This window comes from Anarhichas minor, unplaced genomic scaffold, assembly GCF_050575085.1.
Source record: "Anarhichas minor isolate MPS153535 unplaced genomic scaffold, ASM5057508v1 ptg000095l, whole genome shotgun sequence".
NCBI classification, from domain to species: Eukaryota; Metazoa; Chordata; class Actinopteri; order Perciformes; family Anarhichadidae; genus Anarhichas; species Anarhichas minor.
In genome coordinates, this window is record NW_027466541.1 from 787,329 (window position 1) to 810,000 (window position 22,672).

At 37.3% G+C, this 22,672-nt stretch overlaps 1 protein-coding gene across 1 annotated transcript in view; it reads right to left on the reverse strand.

The window, feature by feature from the left end:
- c5 (complement component 5) overlaps window positions 1–22,672 on the reverse strand; it is a 38,354-nt gene that overhangs the window by 13,500 nt on the left and 2,182 nt on the right. The window contains 17 exon segments of the mRNA XM_076082510.1: window positions 540–622; window positions 1,235–1,319; window positions 1,473–1,664; window positions 2,139–2,204; window positions 2,323–2,449; window positions 2,544–2,693; window positions 19,008–19,220; window positions 19,318–19,521; window positions 19,820–20,008; window positions 20,126–20,241; window positions 20,473–20,605; window positions 21,020–21,128; window positions 21,216–21,306; window positions 21,404–21,486; window positions 21,880–21,977; window positions 22,053–22,123; window positions 22,479–22,632. Coding sequence (XP_075938625.1) covers window positions 540–622; window positions 1,235–1,319; window positions 1,473–1,664; window positions 2,139–2,204; window positions 2,323–2,449; window positions 2,544–2,693; window positions 19,008–19,220; window positions 19,318–19,521; window positions 19,820–20,008; window positions 20,126–20,241; window positions 20,473–20,605; window positions 21,020–21,128; window positions 21,216–21,306; window positions 21,404–21,486; window positions 21,880–21,977; window positions 22,053–22,123; window positions 22,479–22,632 — 2,164 coding nt within the window.

Consider the following 22,672-nt stretch of genomic DNA (forward strand, 5'->3'; position numbering starts at 1 on the left):
TGGGCACAAAATCTCATCCACCATGTTAAGGTGGTGATTCATTGGAGGAGCAATGAATATAAGGATCAATACAAATATTCCATATCAGAAAGACAGCTGGAGCTGATCCCAGCTGAGAAGGCTGGGTAAAGCCTGGACAGTTCATAGATATCCAGAAGATCTGACAGATAGAGACAACCATTCACACTCACACTCACAGCTAGAGATTCAATGAACCTCTCTGGACTGTGGAAGCTCATGAAGTCAGAAGAGAACATGCAAACTCCACACAAGAGGGCCGTCCAGCCCGGGAATTGAACCCGGAGCCCTCTTGCTGTGAGCCGATAGTGCTAGCCACCACTTTAGTTCAAAGCTCAGAGATCTATGTAGACCTGCTTCTGAAACTGTTCATGAAACAGTTTAATCAGCACCGTTTAAATACTTCAGACACCTGCTGAAGAAAGGATGCAGAGACACAGGTACTGAAGGAAGTGGGAGAATAGACATTTTAAATGGAGGAGGAGAGGAGGTCGTGATGTTAAACGTGAAGGATAACTCACCGTTGTTGAACATGCCGATTGCCTTGATCTCCCAGGTGGTGAGAGAGTCTGGTAGAGGCCTGATGACCGACAACTGGCCCGAACTACAGACACAAAGACGGAGACGATCAGAGACGTCCTCTGTACTGAACGCGGTGAGACAAGATATGAACGTCCTGCAGCGTCCTTTTGATCAGAACTCAGATTCAGGTCGACTTCAGTCAGACTGAAGTCGACCTGAATCTATTAGTTCAGATCGAGTTCAGCAATTTTGCCGTCGCCATCTTGTTTTTTATGGAACCAGTGAACAGGAAGTGACCATATCTGGACTGAGGAGGAGTGACGTAGAGACGTTGTATATGTCTCTGGTAGAGACCTGTCAATCACCGTGTAGCCCCGCCCTAAAGCATCCCCTGCTTTATGGTCTGTTTGACTCTAAATGGACCATAATGTACTAAATGAACATCATGCTGTATTGAAGAAGACTTGAAACTAGAGATTGAGACCATAAACTCATGTTTACAATGTTTACTGAGGTAATAAATCAAGAGAGAAGTAGAGTCATTTTCTCATAGACTTCTATACAACCAGAGGAGTCGCCCCCTGGTGGACACTAGAGAGAATGCAGCTTTAACACACTTTAGTATCCTTTAGTAACTGGAGGTTGTCTCCTGGTCCAAACAAACAGATTTGCAGGTGTGTTTGATTTGTTTCACCTGACACGCTGCACCTCCCACATCCAGCTCTCTGGAAAGTAGCTCCGGACCAGAGAAGGAGCCACGTCAAACTCTGCACCCATCGCTGCACACACACAAACACACACACACACACACACAAATGCACACACACACACACACACACTAGTGTTACAGGCTAGGCAAAAATCCTGCAGGAAGTTCTGCACAATAAAACATCCATAAAACAAAGAAGACTGGTGTTGTTTTCAGGACTGACCGTTGCGTCCCAGGACAAGGTCCTGGTTCTGGTCCAGGTTCTGCTGGAGGAACTCACAGCAGGCTCTGAAGGCCTGTCTGCAGGGAGCGTGTTTCCTGACTTTCTGCAGGGCGAACTTATGGCAGCTCAAACTCTTTGGAATGTACCTCATACCCTGTTCACAGCAGGTCTTCCGTGGACCGTAACTCTCCGCTGGACAGACGGACAGACACACTGTTATCTACTGTTATAGTGACGTAATGTCTCTGGTCCAGTGTAGGGAATGAAACGATGCTGTAGTTTGTAACGTTGCAGAAAACATAGTGACACCAGCTTCATTTTAAACACAACCTAACACATCAATAAACTTATAAATATGAACTTGTAACCTTGTAACCTTGTATACTTGTAAACTTGTAACCTTGTAAACTTGTAACCTTGTAAACTTGTAAACTTGTAACCTTGTATACTTGTAAACTTGTAACCTTGTAAACTTGTAAACTTGTAAACTTGTAACCTTGTACACTTGTAACCTTGTATACTTGTAAACTTGTACACTTGTAAACTGTGTGCAGAACTTTTGTCTGGGTTTTGGCTGAAACGTTTGGGTCATAAGTTGCAGCCAACACGAAAAGGTTCACAGGTGAACTTGACCTCCAGAGAAGCGAGTGACAGGTGGAGTCTCACCTTTCTTTGTCTTCTGCTCTTCAGTCAGAGCTCGCTTTGGACGCACGGATGCTGTGCACGCCTCAACTGCACACACACACACACACACACACACACACACACACACACATACACACACATAAATCAAACCATTTCAAAAACACTGACTGTTATTCGTCATTGATTGATTGATTGATCGGTGTACTGCTGGTTGATGGGCGGGCGTTGGCGTTGGTGATGAAGGTGAGGCCGGCCAATTGGAAGACGTCTGCGCTGTCTCTGCCGCCGCCACCGCCGCAGCCCTGGTCACTTTGCTCCAGGTGACGCAGAACCTGCAGGCCACCGTACTTCCTGTTACTGCCGTTTCATAGCACTTCACATAAAGACATCTATTAAGTTATACTGTAAACAAAATGTCTGTGTTACCATAGTCACGGGGTCCCTGTAGTTGGGTCGCAGCGCGTAGAGGGCGGAGTCAACAGCAGACAGAGCGACCAGACCGTCCTGATTGGTCCGTATGTCCAGCCGGAGGTTTTCCTTCGGTTTGTAGACTCGACTACGATACGACAGATCAGTCTGACACACAAACATTCATTAGAAAACATACTTTTTACAGAGTGTACAAGTACAAATAATCTTTTTTATAAATGGAAGATGTAAACACAGCAACTAGGAGATTATAAATAAACACATCCATCTGGTGTGGAGAAATTTTACTCTGAGCTATAAATCTACCTCACCCTGTCGGTATCGTTAGGATTTTATTGATGCTAATGCTCTTATCGATTTTTGGTTACTTTTTCAATATTTTGTGATAGCGCGCATAGCTGTAGTTGTAACTGAGCAGTATCACTGCAGTACATCTTCCAGCCACCAGTGCACTGGTAGCACTGAGTTTACTTGGTTTACATGGTTTGTCTTGAATAACATTATATATCTTTGTTACTTTAGCCCTATTTTTAGGCCTCTGCTCGAAAATAGCATACCCATACTAAAAATACTGTAATTCTCTAACTACAAGGTCTATTTTAATAATGTTGATGTTATAATACAGGTAACACTTGTGAGATTTGTTCAGATGTGTAAATATTGTATATATGTTATTGGTTAAGAGCAAATGAGGATGGCACACAGCTGAAATTGAAAGGTTTCAGGTTCGCCTGAAAAAAAGCCCCTTTATTGTTATTATTTCTTTGGAATGATGCAGCTGAAAGCCTAAAAACACTCCTACATCATAGCACGTGTCAGGAGTCCCTAAACAATTTGGCTTTGATGAAGTGAAGCAGGACAAAGTTAGAGAGGTTTTAGTACAGAGAGGTCAGGCGAGGTCAAGCAAAATTGTCATTTTGGAACCAGCTGTTCCAGCTGTTCGTCTGACTGCAGGCTTCATGTGTGTGAGTGGCTGTATCTCAGCCTCTGATTGGTCAATTTCAGAGTATGACACCTTGTTAGATGCGGAAGAGTGTCAGGAAAACACTGGGCGTAAGCTGGTGTTGATTGACAGAATTGTTTGTCAGTAAAAATCATAAATGCACCGTGCGTAACCAAGCGTAAAAACGGATTCGCCTAAAGTGAAATCCCGTGTCTGACCCCCCTTTCTCCAGGAAACAGTTGAAAAACACAGGACATACGTGGGGACAGTGTATTTAGCCGGGAAAACAGAATATTATACCTTTCTCTTCATGATTCGTCTCAACTTGTAAACGTGTAAACGTGTAAACTTGGAAGCTTGTAAACGTGTAAACGTGTAAACATGTAAACGTGTAAAAGTGTAAACGTGTAAGCTTGTAAGCGTGTAAGCTTGTAAGCTTGTAAACTTATAAACTTGTAAGCCTGTAAACTTGTAAGCTTGTAAGCTTGTAAATGTGTAAACTTGTAAGCTTGTAAACGTGTAAACGTGTAAACGTGTAAGCTTGTAAACTTGTAAACTTGTAAACGTGTAAACGTGTAAGCTTGTAAGCTTGTAAACGTGTAAGCTTGTAAGCTTGTAAACTTGTAAACTTGTAAACGTGTAAACGTGTAAACGTGTAAGCTGGTAAAAGTGTAAATGTTTAAGCTTGTAAACGTGTAAGCGTGTAAATGTGTAAGCTTGTAAACATGTAAACGTGTAAACTTGTAAACTTGTGAACTTGGAAGCTTGTAAATGTGTAAACTTGTAAGCTTGTAAACGTGTAAACCTGTAAACGTGTAAACGTGTAAACCTGTAAGCTTGTAAACTTGTAAACGTGTAAACGTGTAAGCTTGTAAACTTGTAAACTTGTAAACGTGTAAGCTTGTAAACATGTAAACGTGTAAACTTGTAAACTTGGAAGCTTGTAAACGTGTAAGCTTGTAAATGTGTAAACTTGTAAGCTTGTAAGCTTGTAAACGTGTAAACTTGTAAACTTGTAAGCTTGTAAGCTTGTAAGCTTGTAAGCTTGTAAGCTTGTAAGCTTGTAAACTTATAAACTTGTAAGCCTGTAAACTTGTAAGCTTGTAAATGTGTAAACTTGTAAGCTTGTAAACGTGTAAACGTGTAAACGTGTAAGCTTGTAAACTTGTAAACGTGTAAACGTGTAAACGTGTAAGCTTGTAAGCTTGTAAACGTGTAAGCTTGTAAGCTTGTAAACTTGTAAACTTGTAAACGTGTAAACGTGTAAACGTGTAAGCTGGTAAAAGTGTAAATGTTTAAGCTTGTAAACGTGTAAGCGTGTAAACGTGTAAGCTTGTAAACATGTAAACGTGTAGACTTGTAAACTTGTGAACTTGGAAGCTTGTAAATGTGTAAACTTGTAAGCTTGTAAACGTGTAAACCTGTAAACGTGTAAACGTGTAAACCTGTAAGCTTGTAAACTTGTAAACGTGTAAACGTGTAAGCTTGTAAACTTGTAAACTTGTAAACGTGTAAGCTTGTAAACATGTAAACGTGTAAACTTGTAAACTTGGAAGCTTGTAAACGTGTAAGCTTGTAAATGTGTAAACTTGTAAGCTTGTAAGCTTGTAAACGTGTAAACTTGTAAACTTGTAATCTTGTAAGCTTGTAAACTTGTAAGCTTGTAAACCTATAAACTTGTAAGGTTGTAAACTTGTAAATTTGTAAACTTGTAAGCTTGTAAACATGTAAACTTGTAAACTTGTAAACGTGTAAGCTTGTAAACGTATAAACGTGTAAACGTATAAGCTTGTCAACGTGTAAACTTGTAAACGTGTAAACTTGTAAACGTGTAAGCTTGTAAGCTTGTAAGCGTGTTAGCTTGTAAACTTGTAAGCCTGTAAACTTGTAAGCTTGTAAGCTTGTAAACGTCTAAACGTGTAAACGTGTAAACGTGTAAACTTGTAAACGTGTTAGCTTGTAAGCGTGTAAACTTGTAAGCTTGTAAACGTGTAAACGTGTAAACGTGTAAACGTATAAGCTTGTAAATGTGTAAACGTGTAAACGTGTAAACGTATAAGCTTGTAAACGTGTAAACTTGTAAACGTGTAAACTTGTAAACGTGTAAGCTTGTAAGCTTGTAAGCGTGTAAGCTTGTAAACTTGTAAGCCTGTAAACTTGTAAGCTGGTAAGCTTGTAAACGTCTAAACGTGTAAACGTGTAAACTTGTAAACGTGTTAGCTTGTAAGCTTGTAAACTTGTAAACGTGTAAACGTGTAAGCTTGTAAGCTTGTAAACTTGTAAACTTGTAAGCCTGTAAACTTGTAAGCTTGTAAACGTGAAAGTGTGTAAACGTGAAAGCGTGTAAACTTGTAGGCTTGTAAACTTGTAAACGTGAAAGCGTGTAAACGTGTAAACTTGTAAATGTGTAAACGTGTCAGCTTGTAAGCTTGTAAGCTTGTAAACTTGTAAGCTTGTAAACGTGAAAGCGTGTAAACGTGTAAACTTGTAAACGTGTAAACGTGTAAACTTGTAAACTTGTAAGCTTGTAAACTTGTAAACTTGTAAGCCTGTAAACTTGCAAACGTGTAAACGTGTTAGCTTGTAAATGTGTAAACCAGTAAACGTGTAAATCTGTAAGCTTGTAAACATGTAAACGTGTAAGCTTGTAAACTTGTAAACGTGTAAACGTGTAAACTTGTAAACTTGCAAACTTGCAAACGTGTAAACGTGTAAGCTTGTAAACTTGTAAACGTGTAAACGTGTAAACTTGTAAACTTGCTAACGTGTAAACTTGTAAACGTGTAAACTTGTAAACGTGTAAATTTGTAAACGTGTAAACGTGTAAACTTGTAAACGTGTAAGCTTGTAAATGTGTAAGCTTGTAAACTTGTAAACGTGTAAACTTGTAAGCTTGTAAACGTGTAAACGTGTAAGCTTGTAAGCTTGTAAACTTGTAAACGTGTAAACGTGTAAACTTGTAAACTTGCAAACTTGCAAACGTGTAAACGTGTAAACGTGTAAACCTGTAAGCTTGTAAACGTGTAAACGTGTAAGCTTGTAAGCTTGTAAGCTTGTAAACGTGTAAACGTGTAAGCTTGTAAACTTGTAAATGTGTAAACGTGTAAACGTGTAAACGTGTAAACTTGTAAACTTGCAAACTTGCAAACGTGTAAACTTGTAAACGTGTAAACTTGTAAACGTGTAAGCTTGTAAATGTGTAAGCTTGTAAACTTGTAAACGTGTAAGCTTGTAAATGTGTAAGCTTGTAAACTTGTAAACGTGTAAACTTGTAAACGTGTAAACTTGTAAGTTTGTAAACCTGTAAACGTGTCAACGTGTAAGCTTGTAAGCTTGTAAGCTTGTAAACGTGTAAACGTGTAAGCTTGTAAGCTTGTAAGCTTGTAAACGTGTAAACGTGTAAACTTGTAAATGTGTAAAGGTGTAAGCTTGTAAGCTTGTAAACTTGTAAGCTTGTAAACTTGTAAACGTGTAAACTTGTAAACGTGTAAACGTGTAAACTTGTAAACGTGTAAACTTGTAAGCTTGTAAGCTTGTAAACTTGTAAACTTGTAAGCCTGTAAACTTGCAAACGTGTAAACGTGTTAGCTTGTAAATGTGTAAACTAGTAAACGTGTAAACGTGTAAGCTTGTAAACGTGTAAGCTTGTAAACTTGTAAACGTGTAAACCTGTAAACGTGTAATCTTGTAAACTTGCAAACGTGTAGACGTGTAAACCTGTAAACCTGTAAGCTTGTAAACTTGTAAACGTGTAAACGTGTAAGCTTGTAAGCTTGTAAGCTTGTAAGCTTGTAAACTTGTAAACTTGTAAGCCTGTAAACTTGTAAGCTTGTAAACGTGAAAGCGTGTAAACGTGAAAGCGTGTAAACTTGTAGGCTTGTAAACTTGTAAACGTGAAAGCGTGTAAACGTGTAAACTTGTAAATGTGTAAACGTGTCAGCTTGTAAGCTTGTAAGCTTGTAAACGTGTAAACGTGTAAGCTTGTAAACTTCTAAATGTGTAAACGTGTAAACGTGTAAACGTGTAAACTTGTAAACTTGCAAACTTGCAAACGTGTAAACTTGTAAACTTGTAAACGTGTAAACTTGTAAACGTGTAAGCTTGTAAATGTGTAAGCTTGTAAACTTGTAAACGTGTAAGCTTGTAAATGTGTAAGCTTGTAAACTTGTAAACGTGTAAACTTGTAAACGTGTAAACTTGTAAGTTTGTAAACCTGTAAACGTGTCAACGTGTAAGCTTGTAAGCTTGTAAGCTTGTAAACGTGTAAACGTGTAAGCTTGTAAGCTTGTAAGCTTGTAAACGTGTAAACGTGTAAACTTGTAAACGTGTAAAGGTGTAAGCTTGTAAGCTTGTAAACTTGTAAGCTTGTAAACTTGTAAACGTGTAAACTTGTAAACGTGTAAGCTTGTAAACTTGTAAACTTGTAAGCCTGTAAACTTGTAAGCTTGTAAACGTGAAAGCGTGTAAACGTGAAAGCGTGTAAACTTGTAGGCTTGTAAACTTGTAAACGTGAAAGCGTGTAAACGTGTAAACTTGTAAATGTGTAAACGTGTCAGCTTGTAAGCTTGTAAGCTTGTAAACGTGTAAACGTGTAAGCTTGTAAACTTCTAAATGTGTAAACGTGTAAACGTGTAAACGTGTAAACTTGTAAACTTGCAAACTTGCAAACGTGTAAACTTGTAAACTTGTAAACGTGTAAACTTGTAAACGTGTAAGCTTGTAAATGTGTAAGCTTGTAAACTTGTAAACGTGTAAGCTTGTAAATGTGTAAGCTTGTAAACTTGTAAACGTGTAAACTTGTAAACGTGTAAACTTGTAAGTTTGTAAACCTGTAAACGTGTCAACGTGTAAGCTTGTAAGCTTGTAAGCTTGTAAACGTGTAAACGTGTAAGCTTGTAAGCTTGTAAGCTTGTAAACGTGTAAACGTGTAAACTTGTAAACGTGTAAAGGTGTAAGCTTGTAAGCTTGTAAACTTGTAAGCTTGTAAGCTTGTAAGCTTGTAAACTTGTAAACTTGTAAGTCTGTAAACTTGCAAACGTGTAAACGTGTTAGCTTGTAAATGTGTAAACTAGTAAACGTGTAAACGTGTAAGCTTGTAAACGTGTAAGCTTGTAAACTTGTAAACGTGTAAACCTGTAAACGTGTAATCTTGTAAACTTGCAAACGTGTAGACGTGTAAACCTGTAAACCTGTAAGCTTGTAAACTTGTAAACGTGTAAACGTGTAAGCTTGTAAGCTTGTAAGCTTGTAAGCTTGTAAGCTTGTAAACTTGTAAACTTGTAAGCCTGTAAACTTGTAAGCTTGTAAACGTGAAAGCGTGTAAACGTGAAAGCGTGTAAACTTGTAGGCTTGTAAACTTGTAAACGTGAAAGCGTGTAAACGTGTAAACTTGTAAATGTGTAAACGTGTCAGCTTGTAAGCTTGTAAGCTTGTAAACTTGTAAGCTTGTAAACGTGAAAGCGTGTAAACGTGTAAACTTGTAAACGTGTAAACGTGTAAACTTGTAAACTTGTAAGCTTGTAAACTTGTAAACTTGTAAGCCTGTAAACTTGCAAACGTGTAAACGTGTTAGCTTGTAAATGTGTAAACCAGTAAACGTGTAAATCTGTAAGCTTGTAAACATGTAAACGTGTAAGCTTGTAAACTTGTAAACGTGTAAACGTGTAAACTTGTAAACTTGCAAACTTGCAAACGTGTAAACGTGTAAGCTTGTAAACTTGTAAACGTGTAAACGTGTAAACTTGTAAACGTGTAAATTTGTAAACGTGTAAACGTGTAAACGTGTAAACTTGTAAACGTGTAAGCTTGTAAATGTGTAAGCTTGTAAACTTGTAAACGTGTAAACTTGTAAACTTGTAAGCTTGTAAACGTGTAAACGTGTAAGCTTGTAAACTTGTAAACGTGTAAACGTATAAACTTGTAAACTTGCAAACTTGCAAACGTGTAAACTTGTAAACTTGTAAACGTGTAAACTTGTAAACGTGTAAGCTTGTAAATGTGTAAGCTTGTAAACTTGTAAACGTGTAAGCTTGTAAATGTGTAAGCTTGTAAACTTGTAAACGTGTAAACTTGTAAACGTGTAAACTTGTAAGTTTGTAAACCTGTAAACGTGTCAACGTGTAAGCTTGTAAGCTTGTAAGCTTGTAAACGTGTAAACGTGTAAGCTTGTAAGCTTGTAAGCTTGTAAACGTGTAAACGTGTAAACTTGTAAACGTGTAAAGGTGTAAGCTTGTAAGCTTGTAAACTTGTAAGCTTGTAAACTTGTAAACGTGTAAACTTGTAAACGTGTAAACGCGTAAACTTGTAAACGTGTAAACTTGCAAACGTGTAAACGTGTAAGCTTGTAAGCTTGTAAGCTTGTAAGCTTGTAAACTTGTAAACTTGTAAGCCTGTAAACTTGCAAACGTGTAAACGTGTTAGCTTGTAAATGTGTAAACTAGTAAACGTGTAAACGTGTAAGCTTGTAAACGTGTAAGCTTGTAAACGTGTAAACCTGTAAACGTGTAATCTTGTAAACTTGCAAACGTGTAGACGTGTAAACCTGTAAACCTGTAAGCTTGTAAACGTGTAAACGTGTAAGCTTGTAAGCTTGTAAACTTGTAAACGTGTAAACGTGTAAACGTGTAAACTTGTAAACTTGCAAACTTGCAAACGTGTAAACTTGTAAACTTGTAAACGTGTAAACGTGTAAGCTTGTAAATGTGTAAGCTTGTAAACATGTAAACTTGTAAACTGTTAAACGTGTAAACTTGTAAGTTTGTAAACGTGTAAGCTTGTAAACCTGTAAACGTGTCAACGTGTAAGCTTGTAAGCTTGTAAGCTTGTAAATGTGTAAACGTGTAAGCTTGTAAGCTTGTAAGCTTGTAAGCTTGTAAGCTTGTAAACTTGTAAGCCTGTAAACTTGTAAGCTTGTAAACGTGAAAGCGTGTAAACGTGAAAGCGTGTAAACTTGTAGGCTTGTAAACTTGTAAACGTGAAAGCGTGTAAACGTGTAAACTTGTAAATGTGTAAACGTGTCAGCTTGTAAGCTTGTAAACTTGTAAGCCTGTAAACTTGTAAGCTTGTAAGCTTGTAAATGTGTAAACTTGTAAGCTTGTAAACGTGTAAACGTGTAAACGTGTAAGCTTGTAAACTTGTAAACTTGTAAACATGTAAACGTGTAAGCTTGTAAGCTTGTAAACGTGTAAGCTTGTAAACTTGTAAACTTGTAAACGTGTAAACGTGTAAGCTTGTAAGCTTGTAAACGTGTAAGCTTGTAAGCTTGTAAACTTGTAAACTTGTAAACGTGTAAACGTGTAAACGTGTAAGCTGGTAAAAGTGTAAATGTTTAAGCTTGTAAACGTGTAAGCGTGTAAATGTGTAAGCTTGTAAACATGTAAACGTGTAAACTTGTAAACTTGTGAACTTGGAAGCTTGTAAATGTGTAAACTTGTAAGCTTGTAAACGTGTAAACCTGTAAACGTGTAAACGTGTAAACGTGTAAACCTGTAAGCTTGTAAACTTGTAAACGTGTAAACGTGTAAGCTTGTAAACTTGTAAACTTGTAAACGTGTAAGCTTGTAAACATGTAAACGTGTAAACTTGTAAACTTGGAAGCTTGTAAACGTGTAAGCTTGTAAATGTGTAAACTTGTAAGCTTGTAAGCTTGTAAACGTGTAAACTTGTAAACTTGTAAGCTTGTAAGCTTGTAAGCTTGTAAACTTATAAACTTGTAAGCCTGTAAACTTGTAAGCTTGTAAATGTGTAAACTTGTAAGCTTGTAAACGTGTAAACGTGTAAACGTGTAAGCTTGTAAACTTGTAAACGTGTAAACGTGTAAGCTTGTAAGCTTGTAAACGTGTAAGCGTGTAAACGTGTAAGCTTGTAAACATGTAAACGTGTAGACTTGTAAACTTGTGAACTTGGAAGCTTGTAAATGTGTAAACTTGTAAGCTTGTAAACGTGTAAACCTGTAAACGTGTAAACGTGTAAACCTGTAAGCTTGTAAACTTGTAAACGTGTAAACGTGTAAGCTTGTAAACTTGTAAACTTGTAAACGTGTAAGCTTGTAAACATGTAAACGTGTAAACTTGTAAACTTGGAAGCTTGTAAACGTGTAAGCTTGTAAATGTGTAAACTTGTAAGCTTGTAAGCTTGTAAACGTGTAAACTTGTAAACTTGTAATCTTGTAAGCTTGTAAACTTGTAAGCTTGTAAACCTATAAACTTGTAAGGTTGTAAACTTGTAAATTTGTAAACTTGTAAGCTTGTAAACATGTAAACTTGTAAACTTGTAAACGTGTAAGCTTGTAAACGTGTAAACGTGTAAACGTATAAGCTTGTCAACGTGTAAACTTGTAAACGTGTAAACTTGTAAACGTGTAAGCTTGTAAGCTTGTAAGCGTGTTAGCTTGTAAACTTGTAAGCCTGTAAACTTGTAAGCTTGTAAGCTTGTAAACGTCTAAACGTGTAAACGTGTAAACTTGTAAACGTGTTAGCTTGTAAGCGTGTAAACTTGTAAGCTTGTAAACGTGTAAACGTGTAAACGTGTAAACGTATAAGCTTGTAAACGTGTAAACGTGTAAACGTGTAAACGTATAAGCTTGTAAACGTGTAAACTTGTAAACGTGTAAACTTGTAAACGTGTAAGCTTGTAAGCTTGTAAGCTTGTAAGCGTGTAAGCTTGTAAACTTGTAAGCCTGTAAACTTGTAAGCTGGTAAGCTTGTAAACGTCTAAACGTGTAAACGTGTAAACTTGTAAACGTGTTAGCTTGTAAGCTTGTAAACTTGTAAACGTGTAAGCTTGTAAGCTTGTAAGCTTGTAAGCTTGTAAACTTGTAAACTTGTAAGCCTGTAAACTTGTAAGCTTGTAAACGTGAAAGTGTGTAAACGTGAAAGCGTGTAAACTTGTAGGCTTGTAAACTTGTAAACGTGAAAGCGTGTAAACGTGTAAACTTGTAAATGTGTAAACGTGTAAACTTGTAAACTTGTAAGCTTGTAAACTTGTAAACTTGTAAGCCTGTAAACTTGCAAACGTGTAAACGTGTTAGCTTGTAAATGTGTAAACCAGTAAACGTGTAAATCTGTAAGCTTGTAAACATGTAAACGTGTAAGCTTGTAAACTTGTAAACGTGTAAACGTGTAAACTTGTAAACTTGCAAACTTGCAAACGTGTAAACGTGTAAGCTTGTAAACTTGTAAACGTGTAAACGTGTAAACTTGTAAACTTGCTAACGTGTAAACTTGTAAACTTGTAAACGTGTAAACTTGTAAACGTTTAAATTTGTAAACGTGTAAACGTGTAAACGTGTAAACGTGTAAACGTGTAAACGTGTAAGCTTGTAAATGTGTAAGCTTGTAAACTTGTAAACGTGTAAACTTGTAAGCTTGTAAACGTGTAAACGTGTAAGCTTGTAAACTTGTAAACGTGTAAACGTGTAAACTTGTAAACTTGCAAACTTGCAAACGTGTAAACGTGTAAACGTGTAAACCTGTAAGCTTGTAAACGTGTAAACGTGTAAGCTTGTAAGCTTGTAAGCTTGTAAACGTGTAAACGTGTAAGCTTGTAAACTTGTAAATGTGTAAACGTGTAAACGTGTAAACGTGTAAACTTGTAAACTTGCAAACTTGCAAACGTGTAAACTTGTAAACGTGTAAACTTGTAAACGTGTAAGCTTGTAAATGTGTAAGCTTGTAAACTTGTAAACGTGTAAGCTTGTAAATGTGTAAGCTTGTAAACTTGTAAACGTGTAAACTTGTAAACGTGTAAACTTGTAAGTTTGTAAACCTGTAAACGTGTCAACGTGTAAGCTTGTAAGCTTGTAAGCTTGTAAACGTGTAAACGTGTAAGCTTGTAAGCTTGTAAGCTTGTAAACGTGTAAACGTGTAAACTTGTAAACGTGTAAAGGTGTAAGCTTGTAAGCTTGTAAACTTGTAAGCTTGTAAACTTGTAAACGTGTAAACTTGTAAACGTGTAAACGTGTAAACTTGTAAACGTGTAAACTTGTAAGCTTGTAAGCTTGTAAACTTGTAAACTTGTAAGCCTGTAAACTTGCAAACGTGTAAACGTGTTAGCTTGTAAATGTGTAAACTAGTAAACGTGTAAACGTGTAAGCTTGTAAACGTGTAAGCTTGTAAACTTGTAAACGTGTAAACCTGTAAACGTGTAATCTTGTAAACTTGCAAACGTGTAGATGTGTAAACCTGTAAACCTGTAAGCTTGTAAACTTGTAAACGTGTAAACGTGTAAGCTTGTAAGCTTGTAAGCTTGTAAGCTTGTAAACTTGTAAACTTGTAAGCCTGTAAGCCTGTAAACTTGTAAGCTTGTAAACGTGAAAGCGTGTAAACGTGAAAGCGTGTAAACTTGTAGGCTTGTAAACTTGTAAACGTGAAAGCGTGTAAACGTGTAAACTTGTAAATGTGTAAACGTGTCAGCTTGTAAGCTTGTAAGCTTGTAAACGTGTAAACGTGTAAGCTTGTAAACTTGTAAATGTGTAAACGTGTAAACGTGTAAACGTGTAAACTTGTAAACTTGCAAACTTGCAAACGTGTAAACTTGTAAACTTGTAAACGTGTAAACTTGTAAACGTGTAAGCTTGTAAATGTGTAAGCTTGTAAACTTGTAAACTTGTAAGCTTGTAAATGTGTAAGCTTGTAAACTTGTAAACGTGTAAACTTGTAAACGTGTAAACTTGTAAGTTTGTAAACCTGTAAACGTGTCAACGTGTAAGCTTGTAAGCTTGTAAGCTTGTAAACGTGTAAACGTGTAAGCTTGTAAGCTTGTAAGCTTGTAAACGTGTAAACGTGTAAGCTTGTAAGCTTGTAAGCTTGTAAGCTTGTAAACTTGTAAACTTGTAAGCCTGTAAACTTGTAAGCTTGTAAACGTGAAAGTGTGTAAACGTGAAAGCGTGTAAACTTGTAGGCTTGTAAACTTGTAAACGTGAAAGCGTGTAAACGTGTAAACTTGTAAATGTGTAAACGTGTAAACTTGTAAACTTGTAAGCTTGTAAACTTGTAAACTTGTAAGCCTGTAAACTTGCAAACGTGTAAACGTGTTAGCTTGTAAATGTGTAAACCAGTAAACGTGTAAATCTGTAAGCTTGTAAACATGTAAACGTGTAAGCTTGTAAACTTGTAAACGTGTAAACGTGTAAACTTGTAAACTTGCAAACTTGCAAACGTGTAAACGTGTAAGCTTGTAAACTTGTAAACGTGTAAACGTGTAAACTTGTAAACTTGCTAACGTGTAAACTTGTAAACTTGTAAACGTGTAAACTTGTAAACGTTTAAATTTGTAAACGTGTAAACGTGTAAACGTGTAAACGTGTAAACGTGTAAACTTGTAAACGTGTAAGCTTGTAAATGTGTAAGCTTGTAAACTTGTAAACGTGTAAACTTGTAAGCTTGTAAACGTGTAAACGTGTAAGCTTGTAAACTTGTAAACGTGTAAACGTGTAAACTTGTAAACTTGCAAACTTGCAAACGTGTAAACGTGTAAACGTGTAAACCTGTAAGCTTGTAAACGTGTAAACGTGTAAGCTTGTAAGCTTGTAAGCTTGTAAACGTGTAAACGTGTAAGCTTGTAAACTTGTAAATGTGTAAACGTGTAAACGTGTAAACGTGTAAACTTGTAAACTTGCAAACTTGCAAACGTGTAAACTTGTAAACGTGTAAACTTGTAAACGTGTAAGCTTGTAAATGTGTAAGCTTGTAAACTTGTAAACGTGTAAGCTTGTAAATGTGTAAGCTTGTAAACTTGTAAACGTGTAAACTTGTAAACGTGTAAACTTGTAAGTTTGTAAACCTGTAAACGTGTCAACGTGTAAGCTTGTAAGCTTGTAAGCTTGTAAACGTGTAAACGTGTAAGCTTGTAAGCTTGTAAGCTTGTAAACGTGTAAACGTGTAAACTTGTAAACGTGTAAAGGTGTAAGCTTGTAAGCTTGTAAACTTGTAAGCTTGTAAACTTGTAAACGTGTAAACTTGTAAACGTGTAAACGTGTAAACTTGTAAACGTGTAAACTTGTAAGCTTGTAAGCTTGTAAACTTGTAAACTTGTAAGCCTGTAAACTTGCAAACGTGTAAACGTGTTAGCTTGTAAATGTGTAAACTAGTAAACGTGTAAACGTGTAAGCTTGTAAACGTGTAAGCTTGTAAACTTGTAAACGTGTAAACCTGTAAACGTGTAATCTTGTAAACTTGCAAACGTGTAGATGTGTAAACCTGTAAACCTGTAAGCTTGTAAACTTGTAAACGTGTAAACGTGTAAGCTTGTAAGCTTGTAAGCTTGTAAGCTTGTAAACTTGTAAACTTGTAAGCCTGTAAGCCTGTAAACTTGTAAGCTTGTAAACGTGAAAGCGTGTAAACGTGAAAGCGTGTAAACTTGTAGGCTTGTAAACTTGTAAACGTGAAAGCGTGTAAACGTGTAAACTTGTAAATGTGTAAACGTGTCAGCTTGTAAGCTTGTAAGCTTGTAAACGTGTAAACGTGTAAGCTTGTAAACTTGTAAATGTGTAAACGTGTAAACGTGTAAACGTGTAAACTTGTAAACTTGCAAACTTGCAAACGTGTAAACTTGTAAACTTGTAAACGTGTAAACTTGTAAACGTGTAAGCTTGTAAATGTGTAAGCTTGTAAACTTGTAAACTTGTAAGCTTGTAAATGTGTAAGCTTGTAAACTTGTAAACGTGTAAACTTGTAAACGTGTAAACTTGTAAGTTTGTAAACCTGTAAACGTGTCAACGTGTAAGCTTGTAAGCTTGTAAGCTTGTAAACGTGTAAACGTGTAAGCTTGTAAGCTTGTAAGCTTGTAAACGTGTAAACGTGTAAACTTGTAAACGTGTAAAGGTGTAAGCTTGTAAGCTTGTAAACTTGTAAGCTTGTAAACTTGTAAACGTGTAAACTTGTAAACGTGTAAACGTGTAAACTTGTAAACGTGTAAACTTGTAAGCTTGTAAGCTTGTAAACTTATAAACTTGTAAGCCTGTAAACTTGCAAACGTGTAAACGTGTTAGCTTGTAAATGTGTAAACTAGTAAACGTGTAAACGTGTAAGCTTGTAAACGTGTAAGCTTGTAAACTTGTAAACGTGTAAACCTGTAAACGTGTAATCTTGTAAACTTGCAAACGTGTAGACGTGTAAACCTGTAAACCTGTAAGCTTGTAAGCTTGTAAACGTGAAAGCGTGTAAACGTGAAAGCGTGTAAACTTGTAGGCTTGTAAACTTGTAAACGTGAAAGCGTGTAAACGTGTAAACTTGTAAATGTGTAAACGTGTCAGCTTGTAAGCTTGTAAGCTTGTAAACTTGTAAGCTTGTAAACGTGAAAGCGTGTAAACGTGTAAACTTGTAAATGTGTAAACGTGTAAACTTGTAAACTTGTAAGCTTGTAAACTTGTAAACTTGTAAGCCTGTAAACTTGCAAACGTGTAAACGTGTTAGCTTGTAAATGTGTAAACCAGTAAACGTGTAAATCTGTAAGCTTGTAAACATGTAAACGTGTAAGCTTGTAAACTTGTAAACGTGTAAACGTGTAAACTTGTAAACTTGCAAACTTGCAAACGTGTAAACGTGTAAGCTTGTAAACTTGTAAACGTGTAAACGTGTAAACTTCTAAACTTGCTAACGTGTAAACGTGTAAACTTGTAAACGTGTAAACTTGTAAACGTGTAAACGTGTAAACGTGTAAACGTGTAAACGTGTAAACTTGTAAACGTGTAAGCTTGTAAATGTGTAAGCTTGTAAACTTGTAAACGTGTAAACTTGTAAACTTGTAAGCTTGTAAACGTGTAAACGTGTAAGCTTGTAAACTTGTAAACGTGTAAACGTGTAAACTTGTAAACTTGCAAACTTGCAAACGTGTAAACTTGTAAACTTGTAAGCTTGTAAACTTGTAAACGTGTAAGCTTGTAAATGTGTAAGCTTGTAAACTTGTAAACGTGTAAACTTGTAAACGTGTAAACTTGTAAGTTTGTAAACCTGTAAACGTGTCAACGTGTAAGCTTGTAAGCTTGTAAGCTTGTAAACGTGTAAACGTGTAAGCTTGTAAGCTTGTAAGCTTGTAAACGTGTAAACGTGTAAACTTGTAAACGTGTAAAGGTGTAAGCTTGTAAGCTTGTAAACTTGTAAGCTTGTAAACTTGTAAACGTGTAAACTTGTAAACGTGTAAACGTGTAAACTTGTAAACGTGTAAACTTGTAAGCTTGTAAGCTTGTAAACTTGTAAACTTGTAAGCCTGTAAACTTGCAAACGTGTAAACGTGTTAGCTTGTAAATGTGTAAACTAGTAAACGTGTAAACGTGTAAGCTTGTAAACGTGTAAGCTTGTAAACTTCTAAACGTGTAAACCTGTAAACGTGTAATCTTGTAAACTTGCAAACGTGTAGACGTGTAAACCTGTAAACCTGTAAGCTTGTAAACGTGTAAACGTGTAAGCTTGTAAGCTTGTAAACTTGTAAACGTGTAAACGTGTAAACGTGTAAACTTGTAAACTTGCAAACTTGCAAACGTGTAAACTTGTAAACTTGTAAACGTGTAAACGTGTAAGCTTGTAAATGTGTAAGCTTGTAAACATGTAAACTTGTAAACTTGTAAACGTGTAAACTTGTAAGTTTGTAAACGTGTAAGCTTGTAAGCTTGTAAACCTGTAAACGTGTCAACGTGTAAGCTTGTAAGCTTGTAAGCTTGTAAATGTGTAAACGTGTAAGCTTGTAAGCTTGTAAGCTTATAAACGTGTAAACGTGTAAAGGTGTAAGCTTGTAAGCTTGTAAACTTGTAAGCTTGTAAACTTGTAAACGTGTAAACTTGTAAGCTTGTAAGCTTGTAAGCTTGTAAGCTTGTAAACCTGTAAACTTGCAAACGTGTAAACGTGTAAACTTGTAAACGTGTTAGCTTGTAAGCTTGTAAACGTGTAAATATGTAAGCTTGTAAGCTTGTAAACTTGTAAACTTGTAAACGTGTAAAAGTGTAAGCTTGTAAACGTGTAAACGTGTAAACTTGTAAACTTGTAAACTTGTAAACTTTTAAGCTTGTAAACTTGTAAACTTGTAAGCCTGTAAACTTGCAAACGTGTAAAGGTGTAAACTTGTAAACTTGTAAATGTGTAAACGTGTTAGCTTGTAAGCTTGTAAACTTGTAAACGTGTAAACGTGTAAACGTGTAAACGTGTAAACTTGTAAACTTGTACGCTTGTAAACGTGTAAACGTGTAAACGTGTAAACATGTAAGCTTGTAAACGTCTAAACGTGTAAACGTGTAAACTTGTAAACGTGTAAACTTGTAAGCTTGTAAACATGTAAACGTGTTAACCTGTAAGCTTGTAAACGTCTAAACGTGTAAACGTGTAAACGTGTAAACGTGTAAACTTGTAAACTTGTAAACTTGTAAACGTGTAAACGTGTCAACGTTTAAACTTGTAAACGTGTAAACTTGTAAACTTGTAAGCTTGTAAGCGTGTAAGCTTGTAAACATATAAACTTGCAAACGTGTAAACGTGTAAACTTGTCAACTTGTAAACTTGTAAGCTTGTAAACTTGTAAACTAACGTTACCTGGAGTCCATTGACACACTTGCCTCTGACGTTCAGCCAGACGGAGTCGGCCACCAGCTCGTTGGTCCCCTCCCCGTACAGGATGTAGTAGACCAGCAGTCTGATGGACGGGACCATGGCGGTCGTCACCTCGAAGCTCAGAGTCTGTTTGATATTGTCGCCAGAGACGAACTTCTGACTACCGAAATCCACCACTTTTCCTTTAGAGAGCACCTGAGGGGGGTGCACACGCCGTAGTGATGAGTAACCACAGTAACAGGACACAAACACCGACACTGTGAGTCATCATCAGCTGCTGTGTCTCCCTCACCAGGTAGCTGAGGGCTCTGATGGGCACGTAGGAGGGCGTGGCCGAGTACACCTGGATGTTGGTGAAGCGTCCCACCTCCAGGCTGCTGCTGGCCAGCGGGGGGTCGATGTACAGGTAACGCTGGTTTGGAGACTGGTACGCCAACGCCTCCAGACTCAGACTGGCCTGACTGGCTGCTGGGAGGACGGAGTCCGCCGTCTCAAACTGTGTCAACAACGAGAAGGAGACAAATAAACAACAACAAAAAGAATAAGTCAATAGAATGTAAACAAGCTAGGAAAAACACGTAAATAATAAGTAAACACTTTACAACTAAACAACAGGAAGAAGACAAATAAACAAAAACAACAAATTAAAGGAGATGTAAACAGTTAACAAAAGCATGTCAACAATAAGTCAACTTTAACAAGTAAGAAGACACATAAACAAAAACTACAAGTGCACAACATATAGCACATAAACAACAACAACACAAACAATAATGAATGAGACTCCTCCTCACCTTCAGCAACGCTCGGGTTCCTTCACTCTGAGTGTTGCAGATGAAGACAGCGAGGCCGTCTGATTGGCTGATGGCGCTGGTGGGACAGGGCAGGTCCTCGGTGTCCATCCCCCGTCTGAACAGCCGGCGCTCCACCAGACGCACCTGTACCCGGCTCAACGGTTTGTCCAGGTGATCCTTCACCAGCACCTGCAGAGAAATCATAAAAAAATCACTGAATTAAACTTTATTCTCCACCCAAACATTCCTCTTGAAACAGGTGGATCAGGTGGATCAGGTGGAACAGGTGTGACGGTCTGGACAAACCTGGATGTTATAAGGAAGTCCAGGCTTTATGAATGGGGGCGTGGATACCAGACTCAGTCTGTAAGGTGATTTGACAAACTTTACTGCAGCAAACTCCGCCTCCTGAGTGATCCCACCTGAGAGACAGAGATGGGGGGGAGGGGGGGGGTAAATGTTTGGTTTAAGACTTTAAATCTCAGATTGAAGACATTAAATATCAGGTTTAAGACTCTTAATGTCTGGTATAGGACACTAAATCCTAGGATTAAGACTTACATGTCATGTTTAAGCATTTTAAATGTCAGGTTAAAATTTTTCATTGGTTTAATCTCAGGTTTAAGACTTGGATAAAGGTTAAGTGTGTGTACCTGTGTCCTCCTGCAGCAGGACAGCGATGTAAAGGTACTTCCCCACCAGACTATTGAGGTCTTTGGGTCCATCGTGTTTTGAGAGGACCTTCTCCATGTTCACGGTCACGTCCACTTCACCTTTAGATGACAACTGAAGGACACAGAAACTGAAAGGTAAAGATGTATCCGTGCTGTTCATGAGAAGTGAAGAAGTAGAAATAGAGAATGAAATCTGTCCGTATCAGAAAGTGTTGTTTGTTTTCTTTTTGCCCTGAGTCATGTCTTTAAGGCTGCATTCAGCCACAACAAGATTATTATTATGAAAGATTATTCTAAAAAGAAAAACTTGATGAACATTATATTTGTATAAGCTCTTCTCACTTTTACACAAACATGGACTTTCAAAGATGATCAAATTGGAAATGATGGCCATGAAAAAGGTAAAAAATATGTTTGTGTTCTTAAATAAGAATATCAGAGAAGTATATGAACTGTAGTGAACCTTAGGTGTTGTATTGACAACATATTTCCCAGTGATGTTTATATTAAGACTTTATATATTTACAATCTCTTTTCTGATGGAGCTTGGGATGATAACCGGAGGAGTCTTTCCGCTAACGTAGCCGTAGCGGAGGTACATTTCCCCGTTAGCCACCGGAGCTCCGTGGACGTACCTGAGAGAAACACCTTTAATCTCATTTACACATTTAAGTGGTTTTGAGTTCTGGATATCTGAAACGTGATGTCAGCTGTTTCTTCACCTGGCTGAGACCTTGAAGCTGAAACGGTTGAAGCTTGCGTAGCTAACGTAGTTAGCTTCTGGTTCCACGTGGATGTAGAAACTGGGAAGAACTGACACAGAACAGTTAATAATTCACATTTTACTCTTTAATTATGCTGAACTTTAGACCAGCTGTTTGGTTAAAGTCATATCTGAATAAGTTGTTACCATATTCTTTAACTTCAAAGTCAGCTCTCGCTGTTGTAGTGAAATCATCAGCGTAAGAGGCTTCAATGGTCCAAATCCCCAACCTGGAATCACATTAATAACATTATAAACAGCCTGGAATCACATTAATAACATTATAAACAGCCTGGAATCACATTCATAACATTATAAACAGCCTGGAATCACATTATTAATATTATAAACAGCCTGGAATCACATTAATAACAGTATAAACAGCCTGGAATCACATTCATAACATTATAAACAGCCTGGAATCACATTATTAATATTATAAACAGCCTGGAATCACATTAATAACAGTATAAACAGCCTGGAATCACATTCATAACATTATAAACAGCCTGGAATCACATTATTAATATTATAAACAGCCTGGAATCACATTCATAACAGTATAAACAGTCAGGAATCACATTAATGAAATTATATACAGCCAGGCTGTCTAAAGGTCTTACTTTGGTTTAATGGGGATCTTGAACGGGTTTTGCATCGACGGGATTCCATTGTTCATATCGATCATCTCCACTATGTCCACTGTGGTCTGATCCGGGTCCTGTGGGGGGGGGGGGGGTCACTGATCTGATTCTGACTTTGAAATCAACGTGAAGCTGAAGGTCATCACACTCACCTTGAAGGTCAGGAAGACGCTGCGATTGGCCGGCCTCAGCTCCTCGTTCAGGGAGAACGCCCTCAATTTGACTGTAAAACAGACACACAAATACACACATATACACACAAACACACACACACACACACACACACATATATACACACACACACATAAACACACACACATATATTGATATAATTTTCATTAACTAGAAGCTTAAAAAATGACATATAAAGGATTTATCAAATATCAGGAGAGATGTAAGAAGTATTCAGGCCATTTACTGCAGTAAAAGTACTAATACACACTGTGAAAATACTCCACTAAGTACCTTGATTGTGTACATAAGCACAGTACTTGAGTATATGTACTTAGTAAGAGACACAGAGATTAAACAGTGACTGGTGCAGATGCATTGTGGGAGTTGTAGTTCTAAAGTCTCACCGCTCTGGTGCGGGGTATACAGCGGTTTGTCGGTCTGGACAAACAGGAAGCCGTTGGTGCGGCTGACAGAGACAGACAGGTGCTGGTTGATCTCTGCTGATTGGATGTGCAGAGTCACATGACTCACGCTCTTACCCAGCTGATCTGGGTGCAGCTGTGAGAGAGACAGGAAGATACCTCATGATATTAACACG